The following is a 25820-nucleotide window of genomic DNA, read 5'->3' as shown; positions in this document are numbered from 1 at the left end:
TCTGTTCAAGTTACTATTTTGCTTTTAATGAGATTCTTGGGATCTAAGCAATCATTGTTGCAACCAGAGAACAATGTAACTTCTCTTATTTAACAAAGCTTGTATATAGGCTGGCCAACACAGTTGTGTTTGCTCATATCTGACTGGAAGAAATGAGGTCTGTTGCTAATATTGTGTGTGGTTCTCTTGTAGAGTAAAGAGTACTTCCTTTCTGATGTGGCTGGTCAAATCTGCACAAAAACAATGTTGGGCTGTTTCCATAGGGCAGGATGGCTTCTGAGTAATATTTGTCTTCTGAGTAATATTTACCTCAGAACAAGATTAATGTCATGTTGGAAGTTAGGCTGGTGCCTTGATTTATACTAGAAATGTGTGATGTGCTTTTCTAACCTTTACTGCAGCATTGTATGGGATTTATCACAAACAATTAAAGTAAAAAACACCTCTGATTAGATTGCTCATTTCCCAGTGGAATACTGTCCTTCTTGTTTCCAGGAATAATACTTGTATTTATGAGGTCAATATATTGCAAACCTGAAATACTAGAGGAGCATGCAGAAAGGAAAACAGAAAAAGCTATAATAGCTGAAGAAAATGACCTTGTTCAAGTACTTCATATTGACTTGATATTAGCCTTTTGTGTACATGATACAATCAAAGTTGGCTAGGAGTGATAGTTCTATGCTGGAGGCTTTTTTCTTTTATACTGCCTGTAGGGATTTTCATGAGCACAGGCATCGACATTGTCTAATGCAAAAGAAACTACACAGTAGGCACGTAGGAATTACTGTTGACTCGTCTGGAGTATTTCCACACTTCCTCTTACTATCAAATTTAAAATTAAAAAAAATTGTAATTTCTTGCATACTCTCCTCTTTTGATCTCTAGCACTAAATATAGCTTAATCTTGCAGAGCATGATTTATGTGTGCCATCTCCTTGCAGATATATATATATAGGTATATGCAAGTGTGTATGTCTTTGAATGGTAAAATATAAGTGGTGTGCCCAGAAGTGGACGCAGTATTCCTGGTGTGGCCTCACTGGTGCTGAGCAGAGGGGAATGATCTCCCTCAATCTGCTGGCAATATTCCTCCTAATGCAGCCCAGGATATCATTGGCTGCCTTTGCTGCAAGGACATGCTCCTGGCTCATGGTCAGCCTGGTGTCCAGCAGGACCTCTAGGTCCTTTTTCTGTGAAATTCCTTCATAGTTAGCTGTCAGCCTGTACTTGTGCCTGGGTTCATTCCTACCCTGTGGCTGACCTTTGTGCTCCTTGTTCAGCCTCATGAAGTTCTCCATCCTGTTGAGATACCTGTGGCTGGCAGCACCCTCTAGTGAATCAGGCACTTCTCCCACTTTGTTATTAGTGAAGTTGCTGAGGGTGCACTCTTCCCCAAAATCTAAATTATTAATGAAGATGCTAAACAGTACTGGGCCCAAGATTGGCCCCTTGGGTGCCTCTCTAGTTATCAGCCTCCAACTAGACTTTGAGCCACCAATCACTACCATCTGGAACTGCCTGTTCAGCCAATTTTCAATCCACCTTGCTGTCCAGCCAGCCAGTGATGAATCAGCCTTCTCTATGGAGATCCCACAGGAAACAGTGTCAAAAACCTTCCTTGACTTCAGGTAGACAATATTCACCACTCTTCCCTTGTTTACCAAGCATTACTTTTTTTTTAGAAATTAGTTTTTGCAATAAAACCTTTGCTTCTGAAATATTATTTTACATAACAGGACTGTGAAATGGAAGTGGAGTAGGGCCATTTGTTGAGTTGACTATTAGGGGCATGTGGACTTGGTAAGTCCATGTACAAGTCTTCCTGAGGTTAGTAAGTCTCAACCCTAGACATAAGACATGATCTCAAAGACCAAACTGGATGATTAGTGTGTATGTGCTTTGAGATATGACACATAAGTGGACACTGCCAACTTACAACACTACTTTTAAAATATAATGTGAATAAAATGAGGAAAACTGACTACTTTTATAGTATCCCATTCCTAAATACTGCAGGAGAGAAATCAGCTTTCCTAAACACTAGAAGATGCCAAAGTATAAATAAGACAAAATATCACTTAAGTTATTATGATGCCATCTACTGGCTGTAATTACTTTCTTTATACTATAAATAACTGTTTCCTTGCTGTAAGGACGATGTTTAAGTATTTAATGCAATGTAAGTACCTATTGTATGAAGTTAACAGGTTATTGCTAATGCAGTTTATATTTTACATCTCAAGAATACTTTATTAATGAGAGGTATGCAAAGACACTGGTGGTGTAGCTGCAGGCCTTGTTCTCTTTTGTAGGGAAAGAGGAGCTGGCTCTCTTTAAAACTAACATAACTGTAAACTTTCACTTTGAGAAGCTGTGCATCTTTGGCTTTGCTTGTGTGTCTAAATAACCCAAGAGGCTGGAGAGAGCTTGGATTGTGTGCTTTTTATTCTGAATAGCTACCAAAGGAGCAATATGTGCTGTTTGAAGAACAGGTTCAAAACAGACAGTGTGACCCTGGCATAAATACAAAATATAGGTTCTTCAGGTGCTTTGACCTCTACTTTTCCAACGAGCCGAAAGGGAACAGTTCACCTCTTAAGAGAATCCATTACTTGTAGTAAGAGCCTTCTCTAGCACACAGACTAAGAACTTTTACAATGTGGGCTGTTTTCCTTTAATGCTGGGCACTGCCTACATTCACCTCAGCCAGAGAAAAGCCGTGGATCAAGTGCCTCTGAGCTAAAGTGGAAAGTGTTTGTTCATTCCTTTCTATGCTGTTTTAAGTAGATTCACTTGGTGCAGGTCTGGAAATAGCTGTGGTCTACCCTGGGTGGTGAGAGAGCATACTCTTTATTTAACAAGTATTACCAAGTCACATACTTGTATTAAAATATTTGGAGCTTTTTAATGGAAGGGCAGTCCTAATCCTGCCCTCTTCTGGCTGCTTGATAAGTTATCTTCAGTGATGTGACCTTACTCAAGTTTCTATTATCCTCCCGAATTACCCAGAAAACAGCTCATGCGCAGTGTGTCTCTGCATTTCAGCAGAACTTGAACCTCATGGCTTTTAGGTGACAAGTAGCTCCTGGCTCCTGAACAGCCTGGCTCTGACTGACACATGGGTATCTCTGGGGCACAGAAAAAGGTGTGCTGTTGGCTTAAATAAACTTTCAAGTGTTTTAGTCACCGCAGGCAGCAGTGCCTAATGGTTTGATGTATTTGGCTGTGAAGCTATTTATATCTGCTTCTGTCCAGGTGACATGGGCTGTTCTGGCAGTCCTCCCACAATCCCCATGCTGTGAACCATACATATCCACCTGCTAATAAGGCTGTCATTAAGAAGAGGAAGTCTTGTAAATATACTTTTTTTTTCTTCCCCCTGGTGTTTGAGAGCAGGGCTGAACAAACTGATTGAGACTTCTTTGAGGCAATGTGTTTCAAGGAGCCCCTTGGAGACTTGTTAGCTCACATACTCATTAGGTTAAGAGAAGGTGGAGACTATTCTTTGTTGCTTAATGATTCATCTGTCCTTCACTGCATGTCCATATGTGCCCCTAGAATATGTGGTTTGCTGTAGGCTAAATGCTTTGTGGGAGCCCCTTATATAAATTGGCAGCCTGTTGCTGTCTGAATTAAAGCCATGGGATCCATGGAATTGTTGGATTGCTCACCCATCCCTGGTGACACCTGTAAAGGGCTGCTAGTGCTGCTGTGTCCAAACTTGTTGAGGGGGAGAAGAGCAAATAAATTATTCTGAGGGACTGCTGAATTTTGGTCTTGTCAGTCATATATTGCAAGGATTTCTAAGCATATGCTTTGGTTATGACAATGGAAGTTACTTTTCTTAGTCTGAAAACTATGTGTCAACCTTTGAAAACACGTCTCTAGGAGTGTACACTTCCATTTATGTGTCATGACTGTTGTCATGGGATTATCATTGGGATACCAACAGTTTTTTGTAGCTATCTAAGAGTTGCTGTGGTTTTCTTTTCTAGCTTGCTGAAATGAGCTTTCTTTCACAGTAAATCACTGAGTTAAATTTCTTTTGTATATTACTTTGCTCACAGGGAGGAAGGTGCATGAGCTCTATTTCTAAACTGTCTCTAGCACACAACTTAATTAGTGTTGTGGAATGTGAACACCAAGGAGAAGGGTTAAATTTTCAGTCTGTTAAGACAGCAGTGGGGTGAAACTGAGTGAAGTAAATCTAGGTGAAATCGAGCAATCTCTCCTAAAGGCAATTCCAAATAACTAGGGTGACTGTGAACTTGCTTGAAATATCTAAAATTACATGGATGCATTTAAACAACAGTAGGTTAAATTGATCTGCTTTTGTATCTTTGTTATGCTTTTTTTTTTTCTTGCAGAGGGTGGGGTAGGTGGAGGATTCAGCAAAAGCCAAACTTCCTATAATTTTAATTTGTAATGGTTGGTTTTTCTCAATATCAACCTAAATATTGCCATAGAAAGTTGATGCTGTTATCCTAATCAGGGGTGAGCTGCATGGGTGGTACTTTCTTTGCTGAGTTTTGTTAAGATAATACTTGGCGTACCTTTCTAAAATGCATGCGTATTTGTCTACATGTACTCTACATATAATGTCATTTTGCTCTTTCAAGATACAGGGCTTCAGAAAAATTTGCACAGATCTGTATAAGGAATATGAAGACAGCCACTTTGGCACAGAGGTCTGCAGTCGAATTGATCTCTGCGCCATGCGTAAGAAGAAGCAGGAATCTGGTTACTATTACTGTGAGTGTTCAATAAATGTGGGCTCCAGTGGTAAGGAAGAAAGTAAAGAGCAAGAAATGCAGACAGAAGATGTGGGAAAAACAAGCAGTGAAGACCTCCCAAACAGTGCAGCAAAGGCTGAAATAGGAGCAACTGCTGCAAGCTGTAAGCTTGCCTCAACCACAGTAGCTGATGATAAACCATCTCAAAATATTGCTGAGGCCTCAATTGCAATTAAAGAAAAAGAAATCAATGAGGCAAAGGGACAGCCTGAAGCTACAGATGGGACTTTTCCTACAGCTGGAGATATCTGCTCAGAGTCAGTACTTGGTCTGCTGCCAGCAAGTTCAGATGTGTGGAAAAGCTTGGAAATAGAACAAGAAAAAGCAAAGATAACAGATGGTAGTTTGCAAAAAACTGAAGCAACAGAATATGCACCTAATCAGACAGCAAGTTTAAGATAAAGTTGTTGCAGTTCTTGGTGAACTTGGTGAACCTGTGCGTGGTGAGGGTGGAGAAGGCAAACAACTACACTGAGGCTATGTGGGTATGGTGAATTCATTTTTGGTTGGGAATGTTATTTTTAGGAGTCTGACAAAACATAGTAGAGCAAAGTCTGAGGGTGATATCACTTAATATTTTAATGGTGAAATGTTTAGCTCTAAACCTATACCACGTATGTGTAAGCATGGGTACTATAAAGACAAGTGAGCTGTGGTTTATAGGATCAGACCCTTCAGAGCCAGCCATCACCCACTGATGCCAAAGCTGGTGCCAGAAGCCCCTGGTGCCCAAATGCACCCTGCAGCTACCTTGGTTGAGTTTCTTTCTGCCCTGCTTCACCCCCTGCCCTGGGCTGCACCCTCAGCTTTGCTCCTTTATTTGCCTGCTTGCCTTCTCCTCTCTGACTACTGCCTATAGTCAACTTTTCTCATTTAATTCCAAGAGCTGCCCTGATCTGTGCCTTCAAACTGTGATTGCAACACCCTCATTCATTGCATGTCTGTAGCAGGTAGATGGTTTTAGTTGTTAACACACTACTGTGAAGTGTTTTCTTTCCTTTGACTTAGTAGCTACTTAATGAGAAAACTATTTTGCCTGACTTATGGAAATAGCATTTTTGGAAGAAAATGAGGTATAGCACTAAATACTTTTGTTTTCCTTTTCCTCTCCTTTTCTTTATCTAACGAACTGTCTTTGCAAAATGCCCTGAGGAGCATACAAGGGACTAAAGCGCTTTTCTAAACTGGAGTTCTGGCTAGGGCTGACGTTTCCTGGCTTTTCTCTTTGCTGGCCGTTCCCTAGCCGAGCTGTGCCCCCTGCCCTTCCGGCACGGGGATGGCGTTCCCGGCGGAGCCTGGCGACAGCGACACCAGCAGATGGCACCGCTGGAGAGCCAGATGCGCCGGGAAGGGACCAGCCGCCTCCCGGCGCTGCGCATCCATGGAGCCGGGGAAGGAAACTGCTCGGGCACTTGGAAAATGTCCCTCTCCCCTTATCTGCTCTAATTGCTCCTTGAGAAAGGGATATGTAGTACTCTAAAAGGAAAAAAAAAAAGTGCATTTAAAAAAAAAGTATGATCAAAATGTAGCTCCCCTTCCACACACACACAAAAAATGTAGTAGCATCAAACATACGGTGTTTTGCTTCCCTACAAGGTGTTTGGAAATACAGGTTTAGGCAGAACTGCCAGGATTCCCTCTGTTAAATTAACACCAGGCTGGTTTAAAACTTGTTACCAAACTTTTGAAAAAACAAAGTGCTGTATTTGTACCATTTTCACAGGGAGTGAGGGAAACAACCCTCCCTAGCCAGGCACTGTGCTGGAGGAAAGGGAAGGCTCTGCATTTAATGAACCTGCTTTGTACTCACACTGGGGTCTGTGTCAGATCCCTTGTGTTGCAGTGCTTGGCAGAGCATTTATTTTTATGTCCCTCCACTGAAGGTTGTGGACTTTGAAAAGGCTGTCCCCAAATGGTCTTCTAAATACAAATTCCAGAGTAGCTATTCCCAGCTTCTCTGGGGTCTTCAAAAGGCAGCTAAATTGTTAGGGGAAGACTCCAAGGTTGTTTTGGGGAAGAACTTAGGAGCTGACACCTCAGAGAGTGTCTCTGTATCAGGGCAGTCTGGATGATTATTTTTTTCCCCAGGAAAATTTGCTTCAAATAAACACTGAAGAAACAGTGTCTTAGTGATTTTTTTTTTTTTTTTTCCCCCCCTTCTAATTCAAAAAAGGATTGGCAGCGTCATTCATTGTAAGAACTGAAGTGAATTCAATGGCCTAGGACCAAATACTCTTTACAACATGCCGTATTTCTTCTTATTGAAAATGTTAATTATCTTTTTATAGACAGATGGCACTGGAGTGTAGCAAATGCATGGTGAATCTGCACTCATAAACATTTGGGGTTTTAGTGTGTACAGGTTTCAATTAAGTTTAATTTTGGTTTAGGGTTATTATAATGCTAGTAGGGTAATTAATTTCACTTATCTTGGGAGTAGAATAACTTGTTTTGGTACATTATGTTAAAATATATACTTAAGTTGTATCATTGTGATTAATCTTGACAATTTAGAATAGCGCTTGAAACCAAGTATCTACCAAATTCATCTCTTTATTCTCTAATGACAACCAAGTCAAAATAATCTTCTGTAATACTGTTCAAATCATGAGAGCATATGTTCAGCTTTGTGATGGAGGATATAAAAGAAGTCTTATTTAAGTCTCAAATTTTGTTGGTGCTCTGCTTTAGGCAAGGGTATCCGTGGTCTTGTTCCCTGGTATTTTTTCATTCAACTTAATTGAAATATATTTGATTATTATATACTTATGATGTAAAAAAGTGAGAGAGTTTCTAATTCATAACTTTTATGTCGCTGAAGCAGATTAATTGTCCTTCTTTATGACTACTGTAGGAAAATTGCACAGTGAAATTCAGATCCAGAAGAGAGTTTGATTCACTCTTTATGATCTCTGCATTTGCTGTTCTTTTCCTATAATGTTTTCTTTCTCTTTATGGTCTCTAACTTGCCTATTTTTTCCCTTTGAGTAATTTTCTTTATAAGTACTAGAAGTTTATGTAGAAATGCAATCTGTTAATTTCATGTAATTGAGTTTAGTTGAATGTAACTTGAGTTATTGAAATAATGGTACAATATTGGGGTTGGAGAGAATTTGCAATAAATATTACTCACTGACTGTGACTTTTTCTTTGTGTGGAAGTACTGAATGATGAATTGCACAGCAATGATAAGTATTTTCCAAGGGAGTTGAGAGGAGGCTTTACCTACAGCATCTCCCTGTTGCTTGGCTGGTTTTAGTTGGATGCTTGTTAAACTAGCTACTCTAATAAACAGGATGCCAAAGCCAGAGGAAGGATTGTTCTGTAAATACCTCATCATGCATACCCTGGTCACTGTTCAGCACTAAAAATCAGATGGGCCAATTTTTTCCTGGATGTTGCATATTTTGCTGATTAGATGCAATTAAGCAAGGGCTGTACGTCTGTGTTAAAATAAATAAAGGTTACACTGGTTAGTCCAGCTGCCTTTCCCTTTCATAGTCTCATACTTTGTACAAATGCAGAAGAAAGCAGAGACACCTTTGTTTACTTACACTTCAGGTCAGGAAGATGTTTGCACAGCAGAGGCAACAGACAGCTGGGAGCTTGAGGCTCGAGCCCTGCACTCATCTTTCCTGATCCAGCAGCTAGGAGAAGAAAGTTTTAGGGGAAAGTAATCAACTGCCCATCTTGAAGCATTTTATTTCCATGTGTTTATTCTGCTGCTGTTAGCCACAGTTTTGAAGGTGTAGTGTATCACCAAGGCAAAAGTTCCACACTGTTTCTTTGCATGCAGGGAGAAGGGAATAATCCCTCAATTTAGAACCTTTACCAATACTTGCTGTTGTTCCTCATCACCTCTTATGTAAAAAACAAACAAAAAACCTCACAAAAATAACTTTCCCAAATCCTCTACTTGGTGAAAAACTTGAAGCAGTTTTTTGCACAGGCCCACACTCCCTGCAATGTCACTCTGACCCTCAGATGCAATGCTGCAGGCTTAGCCAGGAGAGAAGCTTGCTTATGGCGCTCTGAAGATCAGAGAAAACTGTGGATTTTTCTCTGTTAGGAAATCTTCTATATTGTCTTGGAACTAAAAGCAGATGTTGGAATGAAAGACAAGTTTGATAAGTACTCAGATTGAAAAAGCCATGTCTTGTGGAATATTTAAACGTTGGTAAATACCCTCTTTGTGGAAGTGGCTATTCAGAGTTAGAACCAGAAGGACGCATCTAGGGGCCCATAAATCCTAGTAATTCAGTGTAGCTGTATTCTACAGCTTTCTTCTCAAAACCACTCCCAGATGGGCTTAAATCCAAGCACTGTGTACGCTGAACACTTCTGAAGCTGGCTTCTGACCATGGCTTTTGGTCACTGACCTGTGCATCAGAAACATGAAGCAAGTCTGGTAAAAAGAGTCTTAAGAAGTCTATATATTAAATGAGAGTATATTTTTCACACTCATGAGAAAGAAATTAATTACTTAAAAATTAAAACAAAAGGTATTGAGTGTCCATCCAGGACTTTTTCTTTTCTATTGTGTAGATTGACTTTTTATCTTCTAATTATAAAATCACGTTTTAAGATCAGCTGAAACTATTAACAATTTATTTTAGAAATGTTATTTAAAATTATTTTTATCCAAATTGCAAGATGTGGGGTGTCAATGCTTGGATCAGAGGTGGAAAAACATATGTTATTTTTAAACTGGACTTACCACTTTAATAATTCTGTCTTCAAACTGAAAAAACCCAATAAATTACTGCCTGGCTGTTCACTACCCTTTGAACCTTCAGTTTCTTAATGTAAAAAAGAGAGATGAGCACCTGTATGAGATAGTAGTTTATACCACTCTTTACAAGAAATCCAGCATTTATTATCTCCTAGTAGGTGCCTAGCTCAGCTTTTAGGCTGTTGAGTAAGAAAAAAATATACTGAATAAGCATTAAACAGTGACAAGTACGTGTGTCAGAGAGAGGTGATCACACTGAGTTTCTAATACACTTTTAAAGTTTATGGGAAGTTTCATATGTCTTTTTCTAAGACAAGGAATCTGCTCACCTGCTTGTCAGTAGTGAACTGGAGTCAAAGACCTGTTGAGAGTTTTTCTTTTGATAAATTCCCTTCAGGTAGAGGCCAAGCTTACAATGCTCTGTGGTTCAGAGGTGTTTTTCAGAATTAAGTTGACTTGAGGTTAAATCCTACTCAGACTGCCGTGGAGGCAGTGCCATCAGTGACACTGAGGTCTTATCTAATGCTGCTGAGACCAAATCAAACCCCCAATTTTCTGCATGACAATGGCTGTTACTGAGAGTTGTTGGGAATTCAGTTTGCTGAAATAAATTTAATTGAGAAATGCAGAGATTCTTCTGCACAATTGGACCTTTTTCAGGGATTTGCCTCCAAATACAGTATCCTGATGTGAGCCTTGTGCTTCACAGCATAATTAATACTTTGATCTGTAAAAAAATCTATGGACCTGATTCTTGAGTCTTGTCCCAGGGGGTGTTATCTCCTTGTGTTAGGTGACCTGTGGGAAATCCAGGCCAAACAGGGACCTTAGACAGACAAGAGGGAGGGTGAGTGGGCTCTGTGAGACTTGATGGCTCTGCTGACAAAAAGATTTTCTTCTCTCGTCTTTAACTTTGTGAAGAAGACATTTTTTTCTTGACTGACTTTACTAAAATCCACTGACTAGACTCTGAGCCTGATACTGAAATTACCCTGTCTACTGATTTCATACATAAAGCCCTGAAAGACAATTATTTGCAGAAATAATAAAATTATATTCAAACAAATAAAATATAATTAAAATTATATTGAAGTAATATAATTTCAGCCTGAATAATTGAAACCCTTTAGGTACTGTTATGAAATAATTTACAAAGTAGTTGTGAGTTATAAACAAATACATTATAATGTTAATATATTATCAGTCAAAGCCCAATCGAATCTTGAGTTTGACTTAAAGTTATATTTTAAGATATGTTTCAGGGCATTTTAACTTTTGCTGACACAAGAAAAACTTTAAATGCATAAGAAGTAAGGTAAACATACAATTTCAGGAGCATAAGCTTTGAGAAAACAGTTAATCTGTCAAGAGACGGGCACTCCTGTGTCAGTATTTGTTTCACTTTTTTATTTCCTTCTGCATGTTTTAGTATCCGCTGAGGGTAAGAGCCAGGTATCTATTCCTTGGCATATCTGTGCGCCTTAACTCTTTACTTGTCCTATGCACCACGCCCACACCTGTGCTGCCCCCCATCTTAGTCACTGCAGGACTTACAGTGACACTGTTCTGGTTTTTTTCAAAGCAGAAAGGGAGGAACATTGCTCAACTGATCAGTATTTATGCACACAGAAAGCAAGAAGTAATGCATGTGAATGTGGTCCATAAAATCAGATCTCCCTCACCCCTTTATAGCCAGGAGAAGCACTTATATGTTTCAATCTGCCTTTCAAAAACTTAAAGTACACTTCCTTTTCCCACTGTCAGGAGCATGGCTTTGTAGAATTTGCTAAGTTGAGTCACTGCCCCATCACAAGACCTTTTAACACTGCTTTTCCCATCACTGTTTATTTTCTATGCTACTCTTACTTTACTCTTCCTCTAATCCATGTATCCATTTCAGCATGGGGCCCTACACTTCTACCTCTTCCATGATGCTTCTGTATTTGACTGCATTTCCCAGCTGGAACCTCTTGCTCAGCCCGTTGCTGCAGAGCAGGATGCTCAGTGTCATCCCTTTGAGCTGGTAAAGGCTCTGGGCTAGCTCACTTTGGCAGCTGTTAGTCAGCTGCTTGTAAGCCCATTTTGCTCTGGTTTGCAGAGCCCCTGTTGCAATGGGGGCATTGAGCTATCCCAGAGTCTCTGAGCAGCTGTAATCCTACTTGGAATAACTGAGCAAGTGTAGTGCTGAGTTACTGCAAATAGAAAGTGGAGCCAGCACCAAATGGGATTGCAGTAAATGTACCAGCAAATGTGCATCAGGGTCTCACACAGCAGCACTTATGCTTTCCTTTGCAGATGCTGGTTTGTTTAAGATCAGACAGCTGGAGCACAGGTTCTCCCTGTAGTCTTTAATTTACTCAGATGACTCAGAGAAGCAGCAGCAAATTGCAGGATTCAGTGGCATGGGCTGTCCTGTCTCAGGCTAGCTCCAATCTTGGACATGTAGGAATATCAGCAATCACTTGTCGATGCCTCATCCCTGGAAGTGTCCAATGCCAAGATGGATGGAGTCCTGAGCAACCTGGTGTAGTGGAAGGTGTCCCAGCCCATGGCGGGAGGGTTGAAACTGGATGTTCTTGAAGGTCTCTTTAATGCAAACTGTTCTATTCTTATGAAGTGTCTTTTCCATGCTCCTGTTCCTGAGGCTGCTGGGCTCCTCTGTAGGGTGAGCTGAGTCATGCTAAGGCTGCTGCTGTCCCCACTGTCCCTATTGCTCACTCTCCAAGGAAGCGTCTGTGCTGCAGTCTGCAATTGTAGGAAATGTTCCACCACTCTCTGGAGGGGGAGCATCCACTCAGGACACACCAGCCACTCTGCTGTGGGGCCTGAAAGCAGCGAGTTGGCACTAAGGATCTCCTGCCTTGGGAATAGCTCCTGCAGTAAGTTGGGCCCTTTCCTATGTGCCTGACTGATGGGGAGAGTTCCTCTCTCCTTTTGAGCAGCTTTCATGGACTGCAGGTGAGCTCCTTAGCATTGTCTTAAGTTACTGCTTGGATTTTCTTCTTCTTCTTCTTTCTTCCTTCTTTTTTATACTTTTTTATTTTTTGTGAACTTGTGGCAGGTTCAGTCTAACTCCCATTTCAAGCAGCTCTGATCACCATGTCTATGGTTTTAAATCAGTGCTGTGCTGAAATCAGCCATTTCCTCATGGCCATCCCCATCTCTGACACCTGTTTTATTCTGAGTGCATATGTTACCCCATGTGTTGCACCAGAATTTCAGTTTTTAGCACTTGGCTGTTCTTTGGGCTATGTAGAAGTAATGTCTTTTCGATGAGCATAACCATGCTGATTTATTTATGTCATGTTGCTGTCGTTGATGCAGATTCAAGCACGTGTAACAATTGCTTACAATCTCTACCATAACAGAATTATTCAATTAAACAAAAGCTGATTAAGTTGTAGCCCCTTGACAGAGGAGAAGCAGAGCAATTCTCAGGACTCTCCTTGATAGATCGAGACTTGCTAATGCTTCCATATTTTAAGACAGTAAAACCAGTGCATTACTTACTACTTCAAAGTCACGAAAATGACACACTGCCTATGTTGATCAAGCACAGATTTTTCAAGGGAAGGCTCCATACTGGACATTGCTTCAATTTACTATGTGCAATACAAATAGTCTATCATCTCATGTGATTGGAAGGAAAACAAAAAAGGATAAAGCAATCTGGTATCATAGTATGGAACATTTATCAGCATGTGTTTGCAATGGCTATGTTACTCACCTTGGAGCTCCTGCTAACAAAAAGCTTCTCCATCTCCCACATTGCCACATGTATTCCGTTTTTATGTTAAAAAAAGAAATGTTTTATGAATATGTAAATATATTTAGGGAGGAATCTTTATTTTCCCTGCACTTTATAAGCATTCCAACTGCTCATAGGAAACCACAACTCATTTTAAAATAATTTGAATAACTTATGCTTTAATTCCCTAATGTTTTGACATCTTGAATTTACAAAAGTATCTGGGAATGTCTGAACTGATGGTGTGAAAATTTCATATCTGACAAGAAACTCAATTTTAAAATGGCAGTTCTAAATAAAGGATCTGTTGTTGATCCAAATCTGATTCTTGTCTCCCACCATTTCTTCAGGCTGGGATTAAACTAAACACTTCTGTTCACTTTATCAGTTTTGCTCAAACACATAGTTCTATTATTATAGTGGCAAAGTTACCTGAGTACATCTGCCTAAATTGCGTGAGATTTATCTAGAGCTGTAAACTAAGCCAAGACATTCTGCAGAACATTTTGTGAGGTGCTTAGTTGTTGGCTCGGATTGAACTATGACAGATACATACCTAATTTGTTCGCCAGAAAACCTTGCTGTTGAGAAATCTGTTGCCTATGTGAGAATTCAACCTGTTGGTGAATCATTAGGCAGACTAAAATATTTATTTGGGTAGAGGACTGCATTTCAATTTGCCAGTGAAATGAAGAGCTCTCTTATGGAGGGAGCCGTAGGTGGAAGCCGCAAATCTATAAGGACCACTCCTGGTGGAACTGCAACATTTTGTGGGTCCTCTTTTTGGCCAAATGTGACCACTCAGAAGTGCAAGGACAAGTACAATGGAAAGCCAGTGACTTATTGCTTTGCTTGCCATCTTCAATAGAGCCTTCTTGGTGGCATCAGAATTGCTGCAACCTGTACTCTGGTTGGCTTCTTTTGCTCTTCAGGTAACTCCCGGGGCTTGCTGGGTGCCATGCTGGCAGCTGACATACAAACTGGCGATGGCTAAAACTGCTGACCTTCCCTAGCTCATCATGTGACCCTTTCTTCCCAGATTGTCAGGGACAAGCATGTACCAGCCAAATGGCTACTGAGACACAACACTAGCAGCATTAGAAGCTCACTGATCCCAGAACTACAGCTCCTGTTCAGGTTTTCCTCCGCATGTGCCAGAGGAGAGGCAGTATATCCTTGTAGAAAACATTGCTAGAAAGGCATCCTCACCTTTCCTTTGCATATTAAACTCAAGCAATACCCTAAAGAGTGCAAGTGCTTCATTAAGGTGACAGTGAACCAACTCTGAGTTAATAGTTTAAAAGAAACAACATCCACAGCTTTCTTGTGGCGAGAGGTGATGAGAGATGCACCCTCAGCACCCGTCCTTGTTTCAGTGCTGCTGCTCCAGAAGCTGCACACATTGCAAAGACAGACACAAGGACAGAACAGTTCTGTTTGCATTTTCAGCCCCGAGGCAGCCTGTAGTGTTAATTACGTTAGCAGTGCCAGCAGACAGTTTTGTTTCTAAAATCCAAAGAACTGCGACTATCATCATCTTGTGCTGTGTTACCCCAGTAAGATAATAAGAAGTGCCAGACTTTACCTGTTCTTATTTTAATTTTCTGGTTTTAAACAGAATGTCATCAGCTGCCTACTATCACTTGTGTCCTTCAATGTTTTGTATGGTGTCTTGCTAATTTATTTTGTGTAATATTGTGTGTGATGAGTCTGGAAGATGGCGACCTAAATTAGCACTTCAGTGCCTCACATGCTGAAAGTGTCTCTGCTAAACCTGAAGGAGCAGAGTTACTGTTGGATCTCCTGTTGGAGTACAAGTGTTCAAAGTTCTGTTCAACAGCAGGCTACTTGCATGGTTTGGAAACATCACTCAGAGGCAGATACTTGCATGCTGTCATCATTGCATACTGGTGACTATACTCTTCTCCTTTTAAAGAAAATAAAAATCTGGTCTTTACACACTTTGTCTGTGGCTGTATCTCTGTCTTGTTTTCACAGAAGAAGATAGTCATGCTCTGTACCCAAGGCAGGTAAGAGAGAAATACATTAAGGACTGTGAGATCATTGGATACCAATTTAATGGGGACTCTATAAGAATTTAAAATAGTAGTTGCTATTAGGCTCTGAGACCAAACTGCCTTTCTTTAAAAAGAGTTTTGACTGTAAAGTCAGTGAATTAAAAACATGCTACACTCCTCAGAGAGACCTAAAGTAGACTCCAGAAATGAGGGGGGAAGGCTAGTTTATGGTGTTGCAGAAGTACCATATTATTTCATGAGGGGTTTATCCTTATTGAGCTGACTCTGGAGACTCTTCTGTGCCTTTTCAGGCAGTTTTGTGTGAGACTCTGCCACAGGTTTCTGTGTTGCTTCAAGATGTGGAGGGAGCTGCACTGCACCCTGTACCAACCTACCTCTTTGCAAAGCCTCTAGCAGCTCCAAGTCTTGCCAGAACTGACAGTCATGCTCTGAAGTCCTGCTCCTTTAGATATGGCTGATTTAGCTTTTGGCAACAAAATGGGAGCTGTATGGCATCGTCTCAGCCTGCTCTCAAGCAGGTCAGGCGGGATCATGCCAAATCTTATGACTGATTAACAAAATGCAATCTGAGGCTGTGTGATGGAATTACATCATCTTACGTGATGGTGAAACTTGCATGCTGAATATTAACTTTTTACTTGCCATTTTTTACTTCAGCTATGACGTTTATCATAGAACAGGCTGCTTCTCTAAAGCCAAACCATCTCTCCCTATTTTTACCTTCCAGTCTAAGAGTATCAGTTATGTGTCCTCAGTAGAACCAAACTTGTCATAGGGAGAAAGGGAAAGGGAAAAAAGAAAAATTAATGCTCAAAAATCTTAGACTGAAACTCCTTTGTGCAGAGGAAGATAAAGAAAACATCACAGACTGAGTTTTTAACAGTGATTTTTGACATTTGTTTAGTTTGTACCTCTTTTCATACTGTCCCCAAATAGCTTTCTGTCTCATTGCAATGTAATTTAAAAAGAATAACAATGGATTAAAAACCCTTTAAAAGTAGTATTTTGGCTTCACTAAAGTGTAGATAAAAGACTGACTAGTGGAAAAACACATGCCATGTTCCTCTGTTTCCTGAATTATTCTGTAATCCAGTCAGACCCTTTCTAGCAGCCTAGTTCCCCCATCCAAACTTCAATGCCATTTTACCTGACTGTGTATGCCTTTGTCAGATCCCCAGGGTCCCCCTCTGTCTCTAAGTTTACAGTGAAAGCTAAATGGTAGAAGACAATTTCTAGTGTGCTCTTTTCTGTCTTGGAGCTTCTAGAAATGGTAAATAGAAATTCTGGCTTCTAAAATGAAATAATAACGATATACTCTTCCATGGAAGACTTTTTTCCTGTGGCTGTTATGACCTGTTTATCCTCTCAGATTGTGTCTGCACGTGCCGTTTGTAAGCCCAAACTCAAACCCAGTAATTAAGTGACCTAGCTAAAGCATTACATTATTGTTACTGAGAGTCTTGAAAAGGTCAGAGGGATCTTTTTTTCCTAGAATTAAAAAATATCCCCCAAATCTATGCTTTTAATCTCTACTAAGATTTTACTAGTCAGGTAGCAGTGAGCATTTATATTTTTTGTGGGATTTGTATGGTAAGAAAAACTGTTTGGCATTATCAAAAGCTATTCTTCCATCTATAATCTAATAAGATTTATCATTCTGTCATTTCCTTTACTTGTAATAACAACTGTTTTTTAATTAGAGTCATATTGCTACTTCTCTGTAAACTGTTTTGTCCGTTATGAAATCTGCAACAATCTATAACATCTGCATTTCAGACTGCAGTACTAAAACGTCAACAGTTACCTAATTCGATGTTTCTAAGTGCACTATTGCTCACTGTTGGACAGCATCAGTCCTTGAAAAAGCTCTTAAAAACGTATCTAAACAATACAGGTTAATAAATCTGGGCTATAGTCTTTTGTAGTAGATCAGCTGATATGTCAACAGTTGGGGAGTTTGGTAAATCAGTCCAGCCAAGCAAGCCAGGTTAATGCAAGGATTTTAAATACTTTGCTAGCCAGCGAAAACTGAGCCAGAACTGGGTTACAGTATGATCACGTCAGCAGCTTCTCCAGAGTCCTGAGGATTTTGTAACAAACAGCAGCACGACTGAAGTACAATTAGGGCACTTGCCTGTCCTCAGACTGGTCCAAACAGCATCCACAATCATAATGAGCAGACATAGCCTCCCTCCTAGGTATGCAGGTATTCTGAGGGTTTGGGCAAAATTAACCTTCCTCTGGAAATTTTATATAAACATCATAGCATATTTATGCTAAAATACCCAAATCAACCCAAAATCCGATTTTTCCATAGCAAAAATGTATTGCTAAGTATGGCAGCTTACCATATCTTCAGGAATATCACTTCTCAAATACAGGGACTAATGAGTCTTTCTTAATAAACATTAACAATTTTTCTAAATTAATTAATTTTAATTAATTACTTATAAATAAACATGTATGACAGCCCATCTCTTTCTGAACATGCAGGCAGCTGTATACTGGCAATAGAGACAGTTCCTGGTGCTTGACAAGGACTGTGGAGGAAGCACTAGGTGGCAGGACACCAGAGAGGAAGGCTAGAAGGAAGAGCCTGGATTGGAGGGAAATGGATAAGCATCCTGTGACAGGATTTGCAAATGATGGTCAAGAGGCAGCCGGGCAGTCCTGAGAAGCTGTCAGGGCCAGACCAGAGAGACTCAAGAGCCAATCAAAGTACAAACCCCATCACCCCCATCATCTGTGGGTATCACCAGGAAAGGCTCAGCTCTTTACCAGCTGCTTGTACTGACAGCAGTCACAGATGGTGCACAGGGGTTGAACCTCTCTGTTGTTTTCCAGCATCGGGGTTGGAAATAATTTGCCCAGCTTGAATTTTAAACAAAGGTTTCTGACTCCAACTCCACCCCTGCACAAATTGCCCAACAAATAGTTTTAATTAATAAATTTGCAAAAATAATGGCTTGCAAAGACAGAAAGGCAGCTTTCTCTTCTTAGTAATTTATATGCTAGAAAATCACTTCTTGCTGCTGTTATTAAAAAATCCTGCTTGACTGATGAAAGTTCATGTTTCACATCTTTTTTGGCAACACAGGAACAAGCTATAATTTTACTTATTAAACACAAACTGTTATAATTTTGTCATTCAGAAGACTTTGCAGTAAATTAATCATCAGAATAATTACTGGTCTACTTTGATTTAAATCAATCTAAGGAGTAACCAAAGGCTTTTTAAAGTTGTTTTTTTTTTTCCAGAGCACACTTCAGATGACAGAAGAAATATTTACTAAGAATATTTTAAAAAGCATGATTTCCCCTATCAGAATAAAACAAACCCCTGTCACATCTTGAAAAGGATTCCATGCCCCAGTAAGTAGCACACAACTTGCCTTTTTCCCTGCATCTCCATGGAAGGTTTTAGTATGGAAAATAACAAACAGGGTGTCTTCGGCTCTGTAACCAGAATCTGCATCAGTACCAGGTAACTCTGCTCAGATATCTCATAAATCTTTCTGGAAGTCACAGGAGAAGGAGCAGTAGCACATGCCCATGGAGAACTGAAAGATCCATGCAAATGCCAGCACCAGCTGAGCCACCTGCTCACCACTTTCTGTGGTGCCTAATCCAACCCATGCCAATACAGGCAGTTTTACAGCAGATTTTTGCCAGCTGTGTGCTAGCAGTTTAATAGCAAAATAATGCCAGTGATGTTCATACTGTCAGTGCACTTGTTGCCACTGGCAGGAGGAAAGATATTGCCACGTGGATGTCTCTCTTGCTCAAGAGAACAAGCGCAAGGCACCTTCTGCTTCTCCAGTTTCAAGACTCTTACATGGCAATTTTTTTTTTCTTTTCTTCTTTTCTTTTAAATTAGCCTTATTTAGTACAGAATTTTGCAGGATTTCAAAATGTAATTGTATTTAGTGACAGTTATAATCCATGTTGCAATGCACTGTAATGTAAGTAAATATGTAGCTAAGAACTTTAAAACATGAAACCACAAGAAAAATTTTAATTGCAACAGAAAGATTTCTGCCTGCCTACACATTGTGTTTGTTTGATGTCGATTTCTCTTCCCACAGTAGAGAAATGCCACATCCATATTTAAAATCAGAAGTATTGACAAAATCTTCTGAGTGCATAAAGCTGTTTTGACAAAACACGAGTGCCTGCCATGCTGCAGCTATGAAAATGAAACAGCTCATCAATTTACCAAAAACTCTACCTACAGACAAGGCATTCTCCAGCCTTCAGGAACCTGATGCTTTTCTCATGCAGGAAGAAATCCTCATCACGCTGGACTCAGTGACAAACCGCTACTGACTTCAACATGGCCAACTGCTAAGAGACTGACAGGGTTATCATTATGCTTTAAAATTAAGCTTATGCACATGCATTCATGAATAGGAACTGCAATGGCAGAAAGGCTTAATGCAACAGTTATAAGGAACTGAAAAATCCAGAAAAAAGGTGCTTCAGTTAAAGATTATTCTGTTACTCACAAAAAAACTAATCTGAATAAAAGATCAAACATTTTAAAAAAATTTTCCCTTAGCACGTCAAAATCCCACATTTCTTAGGCTGTGTGTCACAGAGCACTATCAGAAATGGAGACATAATCTCTTGATTGAATTACAGTGTGGTTTCTCAAAGACTAAACCAGTATTTATTTTGAAATTACACATAAATTATTAATTACCTCCCTAAAAGTTTAAGCAAGCTTTTGGCATCATAGCATTTCTATAATCTCTCACAGTATAAAATGAAACAGTTTCTAATATCTATAATTAGTTATGAAAATAAAGAAATTAATTTTTGTAAGTTTTGTTTGTAAATATTTTATTTTAAAAAATCTTTTAATGCTATTAGTCAATACATGTGTAATAATACTTTGATAAAGTATCATGTAGTAATATGTATTTTGGATTCAGGAATGTAATGGTTTTAACTAAACCATCAGAGCTCTGTTCTGCTCCAGTCTCTTCTAAACTGTCATTTTTTCCAGAATTTAAACAAACTCATTCTTTGTCAAGGTACATCATCCTTAAGGCCTTGCAAACGTTTTAGTAATCGAACCAAAACAAAGAGAGAGCTCAGCTTTCTTTCTGAAGACCACATTGCTTTTGAGCTTAAAAAGGTGCCTGCAGCTTTCAAGCAGTTAGTGGCAAATCAGCAAGAAATCAGAGGAGAAGAAGGGGCACTTAAAAATCAAAACAGTAAAGTGCACAGCTATACCATCCAAAATTGTATTAATCTGATCCAAAGAACTTGCTGGACTGTGGATGTTTAATACAATTTGGCTTGCATGAAACATACAATCACAATTAGACAGAAAGGATTTTCTTTTTTCTTCCTGAAGTCATCTACAGGATCTATGGAATTCAATTTTCAAGGGTAACATAGTGCAGCTCTTTGGATATTGATTGATTTCCTAAGTCCACAAGGAGATGAAGAAGCAGGGAAGGTGTGGAGGGATGCAAGGTGTGCTCTTGCCATCTCTGTTTTATTTAGTTGCCCTTACTCTCCAGTTCCCCATCCTCCAGCCCTAATGCAGCATGTGACCTAGAAATCATAAAGAGTTTCTCTTTATTTGTGTACTGTCTTTGAATTTGCTGGGATTGTTCCCCTGTTTGTTCTCTGCTGGTAGCCTTGAGGGGGTCCATCTTCTCAACTGGTTCCTCCTCACAGTCCTGAATTTTACTGGCTGCGGTGTTGGCAACTGACTCCAAGGAGGTGCCTGCCTCCTCCAAGTGGCTGTAGCCCTTATTGCTGCTGGAAGGCTCAGACTGGGAGCTCTGGGAGTCCGTCCTGGTGATGGCAGGAGGGCCTGAAGGGGGAGATCCCCCCACATCTAGAGATTTGGAGTAGCTAGGAGATGCCTTTACCAAGAGGCTGGAGTCCAGGACCCTCCTGACAGCTGGTGACCGAGACGGCTCAGGGGAGAGGGGACGCCTGGCATCAGGCAAGCAGCTGGTGCTCTGCCGCCTGAGAACCAGCTTGTGCCTCCTTGTCCCACAGCCTCCCTTCACGTGGCTGCTGCTGAGGTCGGTTAGGCTCAGTTCAAACTCCCCCCGTGGGATCTCCTGGGCTCCCCGCTCACCAGGTGGTCTCTGCCAGCCTCCCCCTCCATTTCTTGGCCCCAAGGGCAGGAGGGTGAAGGTGCTCAGCGAAGAGCCAACGATGGAGCTGGCTGTGCTGCACCGCTCACAGCTCTCCGGCGGGCTGCAGGGCGGGCTGGTGGCAGGGCGGCCAGCAAGGGCAGCGTGCTCCCGGCAGATGCTGTACACAGCCTCAGCCAGGCTGGGCGGCTGCGCTGGGCCGCAGAAGGAGGAACGCTGCGGTGAGGACATCAGATCCGGCGGCGAAAGGGACACACCCAGCCCTGGTGGCCAGGAGCTCTTGGCCAGCATGGCTGCGGCACCCAGGCCGTCACCGCCGGGCTTCAGCTCCAGGCCCCGGGACTGCACGTAGTTGACAAAGCCATTGAGAGGGGCTGAGGCCGGGGTGCCTCCATCCTTGGCCCGCAGGCTGTGGGCATCGATGACGGTGGAGTAGAGGTCACGCAGGTTGATGATCTTGGTCTTCTTGTCGCGGTTCTCGTGCAACACCGCGTTGGCGCAGATGAAGAGGAAGATGCCAATGCCCATGATCAGAGGGCCCAGCACCTTCAGCTTGTCCGAATGCAAGTAGCTCGAGAAAAGACGGAAAAGGAAACCCACTGAGGCCTGGGGGGATGAGGAAGTAGGGGGAGACCTGCCGGCGGTAGCGGTGGTGGAGGTGTTGGCTCTAGGGTGGATCCCTGCTTGCAGCCCTTCCTGGCTCTGGGAGTGGTTCGTGGGAGTGCCACCCTGCACTGCTGGCTGCTGGCCCCTGGCAAAGCTGCTTTCTCTGTACACCTGGCTGGGCTTTGGCCAGTAGCCCACCACAGCCAAGGCAATGCCCACCAGCAGTACCAGGATGCCACAGAGGGCAATGAATCCCGAGAGGGAGCACAGTTTGAGCTTGCCTTTCACCACCACCACGTCATTCTTGCGCTTCTTTTTGGCCTTGCGTTTGCGCTTGGGGATTTGGCTCTGGGGTTTCAAGGGGTCCTGTTTCCTGGCCGAGATCCTCAGGAGGCCTCCAGTGGCGATCATGGCTGGCTAACAGTGCACTGCCCCCCACGGCCACTCCAGCTCCTGCAGCGAGAGAGAGAAGAGGATGAGGACCAAGGGCAGACCTGCAGCACAAGAGGTGTCTCTGCTTGCTCTTCCTCCTTCAAATTCCTGCTAATTAAAACCCTAAACAAGTGGGATGGGGGTTGAAACTAATAGGTGTACCTTCCTTGCCCACACAGCTCCTGTGTGTGAGAAAGAGACAGGCAGACCACCAGTATTAAAGAAGCCACGTGTCCCACTACACTCTTGCCAAACAGTTAATTAGTTTCTTTATACTCCAGGTAAATGATAGAGCTAGAGGCATCCACTAGAGTAAACAGGAAAAAGATCTTGCTCGTTTCAGAGTTTGCAAAGCCCCAGAGCTCAGAGGATGCCAAGCCCCCCTCCCTAATATGTTCTGGGGTTACACTGCACACTGACTGTGGTTAGTGATGTCATGCAGGATTTGAGGGGATAGGAGAACTAAAAGCAGGAAGGCAATATAATTGATCTATAGATGCCATTTGTTTCATTACACTACTTACACATTACTGGAGGGAGGTTTAAACATATTACTTGTCTTGCTTAAATGAGTGAGAAAGGAATTACTGTGAAATGCACAAGGGAAACATTTAAACACTGGAAAGTGGTGCCCTGTGAAAGTTTCTTCCTAGCCATTAACACTTGATCTGCAGTATTAGAAATTCATCTCCTGCCTGCAGTCCAGAAGCATCCCTAGTTTGGGAACATGTGCGATGTTCCAGGTAACTGTTATGTAACACTGACAAATTCAACCTCCTCCCTCCCTGCCCTCAGAAAGGGGAGATGGTGGCTGGCAGGTAAGAGATGGCAAGTCAAATCCTATTAAAGGAGAAGTGAAACCCTGTGAGTCACCCGGGGAAACCCTAACGAGTGCTTGCAGGGAAACTGGCAGAACACTAAACACTGAGCATTTGTGGCTTTTGTCCTACTGGACCATCAGAAGTCATCTCTCTGTTCCCATGATCTGAGCTAAACAACACAGCATGTAGGAGCATTTCTGCACTGTGCAATTCTTTTTGGAACCTATTTCTTCATGCTACCAAGGTGGAGGATACCCTCCTCCTTTTCTCTTTCTGAGCATTCTATTATTTTTTCTTTGATGGGGCAAAAGATGACATCACTGAATATAATACCACTCACAAAGTTCAATTAATTGTACTGAAAGACGATTAAGTAAGCGACTAAAAAAAAGCCCCATGCTCCTCTTTGCCTGCTTAGTCTTTAAATCTCATCTCTTTTCTGTTCTAATGCCAGAATTGCCACATATGCAGTAATATTGTGTCCCATTTACTCTGTTTGTATTTTCCACAGAAAAAAAGATGGGTGTTGTCAGCAAAGACGTTGTTAAATTACTCCCCGAGGTACTGCACGCTCAAAACAAAGAGCAGAGATTTCTCTCTTCTATCCCTGAACTATTTATTAAAAATAGAGAAAAAAAAAAAAGAGAGCACATTTTGTTAATGCAAAAGTGGAATTATTGGAGAATGCTCTGCTGTAATTGCCGATTCTTTTATCTCATTCTCTGATGCCCCGCTAGCCAGCTGCCCGTCTCCTCTCCAGGGCGATAACAGATGGTCATCAGCTCCGAGGAACGCTCCCAGTCCAGCATCGCCTGGCACTTAGTTTCGGCGATGGCGAGAGCAGCGCTCGGCAGGCGAAGGAGGGCACGGCCGCACCGCCGGCCATCGCCAGCGGCCGCAGTGCCATGAAACCACCCGGACGGGAGCCGCGGGGGCTGGAGTCACATCCCGCACGAACGAACCGCGACCCCGCATCCAGCCCGGGCAGCCGGACCCGCAAGCACCACGACCTTGCCCGGGAAAACCCAAACACAGCGGTAACAGCACTAACAGGACCCGGGTTAAGTCCTTCTCAGCCCTGGGTTCTCACGCGGGACTCGCCGGGCTCCGGCTGCCGGGATGCCCGGCACCAGCTCCCGGGCGGTGCGCTCCGGCCGCGCAGCTCCCGCCGCCGCGGCGCAGCGCCGAGCTTCGCCGCCTCCCATCCCGGGCGCGCCGGTCGGGGGTCGCCGGCGGACGGAGCCGCCGCTCAAGACGGGGATGCCGCGGTCACTTACCGAGGAGGGCCGGGGAGAAGTCCGGACGGGAAGCGGGCGAGCCGCCGCGGGGAAGAAACTTTCCGGCCCGAGTGGGCATCCCCGCCCCGCCGCCGCTCACGGCCCCGGGCGGACGGGCGGCGGGGCTGGGCCGAGCGCAGGGCGCCCCGTCGGCCCCGCCGCGGCCGGCCGCCTCCTCAGGCAGCTCCGCCGGAGCGCTGCCCCCTCGCCACGCCGCATCCTCCCCGCCGCGGGGCCGCCCCCCGCAGCAGCGCGCCCGCCCTCCCGGCGGAGCCGCCGCCTGTGCCGGTGCCGCCGCTGCGGGCGGAGCGCGGCTCCGCGGCTGCCGGCCGGACCCGGCGCCGTTGCCAAGCGACGGGAGCCGTGACACAGGGAAATTGCGGCAGGGCGGCCGCCGCCCCCGCCACCTGCGCACCTGCGCCCGCCCGCCGCCGCCTCGCCCCGCACCCCGGCCGCCCCGCCCGCGCAAGCCCCGCCCCGATCGCCACGACAACCCACGGGCTCCTTTCCACCCGTACCGTCCTGGCAGCCTCATCCCCGATAGCCTCATCTTTGTGGTCCTTTTCCCCTCCAAGATTGCAGGAATGCTCAGGAAGAAAGTCAGGAAGCAGGTGAGAAGATGAGGCAAGAGGACGAGGAAGAAAGTGGCGGCTGAGATCCATCAGTGCTGTCACCCAGAATTTCTCAGTTTCGGCGGAGAATGGGAAACAATGTTCTCTTTCGAGCTACTTTGTGAAAAGTGATTAAATGAAGCTCTCACTTTAGTGAGACATAATCTGACATGTCCCGTCATGCTGCTGCACTTATTCTCAGGAGGAGATTGCTGCTGATTGCTTTAGTCGTCTTGTTAGAGGTTCACCATGATCTAGAATGGCAAATCTTGGGCAGGTTTTTCAGTAAATGCAGAAAACTCATCCCGTGGGTTGGGGTTGCTCCTGAAGGTACATAGCAGGGTTTTCTGGGGTGGATAGACTGAAAACCAGGGGTTTTGTACAGATCTCTTTTGTACAGAACCTTTTGAAGCTGGAGTGTTACCTAGCCTGAGCCAAAGCAGCTATCTTCTACCTCTACATGTCCTCTCACGTGGAAGACTGTGGGTAAAATAGCCTGGCAGAAAGCAAAGGGCAGTAATGAAAATATCTTTGCTGTTAAATGATGTTTTTGGAAATAAAGGTTCCATCATAGATTGGAAAAATTATGCATATTCAGGTTATGCATATTCAATTAAATTGTATGTATTCCAGCCT

At 42.9% G+C, this 25820-nt stretch overlaps 2 protein-coding genes across 3 annotated transcripts in view; one reads left to right on the top strand and one right to left on the bottom strand.

Moving 5' to 3' along the window:
* The window catches only part of LOC146441866 (uncharacterized), a 36617-nt gene extending 27961 nt beyond the window's left edge, over positions 1 to 8656 (top strand). The window contains exons 6-7 of one of the 2 annotated variants that reach the window (XM_085052591.1): positions 4629 to 5239; positions 6040 to 8656. In XM_085052591.1, the coding sequence (XP_084908717.1) occupies positions 4629 to 5198 (570 nt within the window). In that variant the 3' untranslated portion in view covers positions 5199 to 5239; positions 6040 to 8656. Of the gene's footprint in view, positions 1 to 4628 lie in introns of both variants that reach the window. The other variant, XM_085052590.1, reaches the window with a different exon arrangement.
* A 9579-nt stretch (positions 8657 to 18235) lies between these two features.
* TMEM200C (transmembrane protein 200C) lies at positions 18236 to 24970 on the bottom strand. Its single transcript, XM_085052589.1, has 2 exons — positions 24574 to 24970; positions 18236 to 22496 (listed from the first exon to the last, which is right to left on the bottom strand). Exon 2 carries the CDS (start codon positions 22452 to 22454, stop codon positions 20826 to 20828), a length of 1629 nt encoding a protein of 542 aa, XP_084908715.1. The 5' UTR covers positions 22455 to 22496; positions 24574 to 24970; the 3' UTR covers positions 18236 to 20825.
* Positions 24971 to 25820: the final 850 nt, after the last annotated feature.

The sequence above is a fragment of the Lichenostomus cassidix genome, chromosome 2 (assembly GCF_008360975.1).
Source record: "Lichenostomus cassidix isolate B80296 chromosome 2, HeHo_3.0, whole genome shotgun sequence".
NCBI lineage: Eukaryota > Metazoa > Chordata > Aves > Passeriformes > Meliphagidae > Lichenostomus > Lichenostomus cassidix.
Note: the sequence above shows the minus strand (reverse complement) of the source record. Positions and strands in the feature narration are given on the sequence as shown.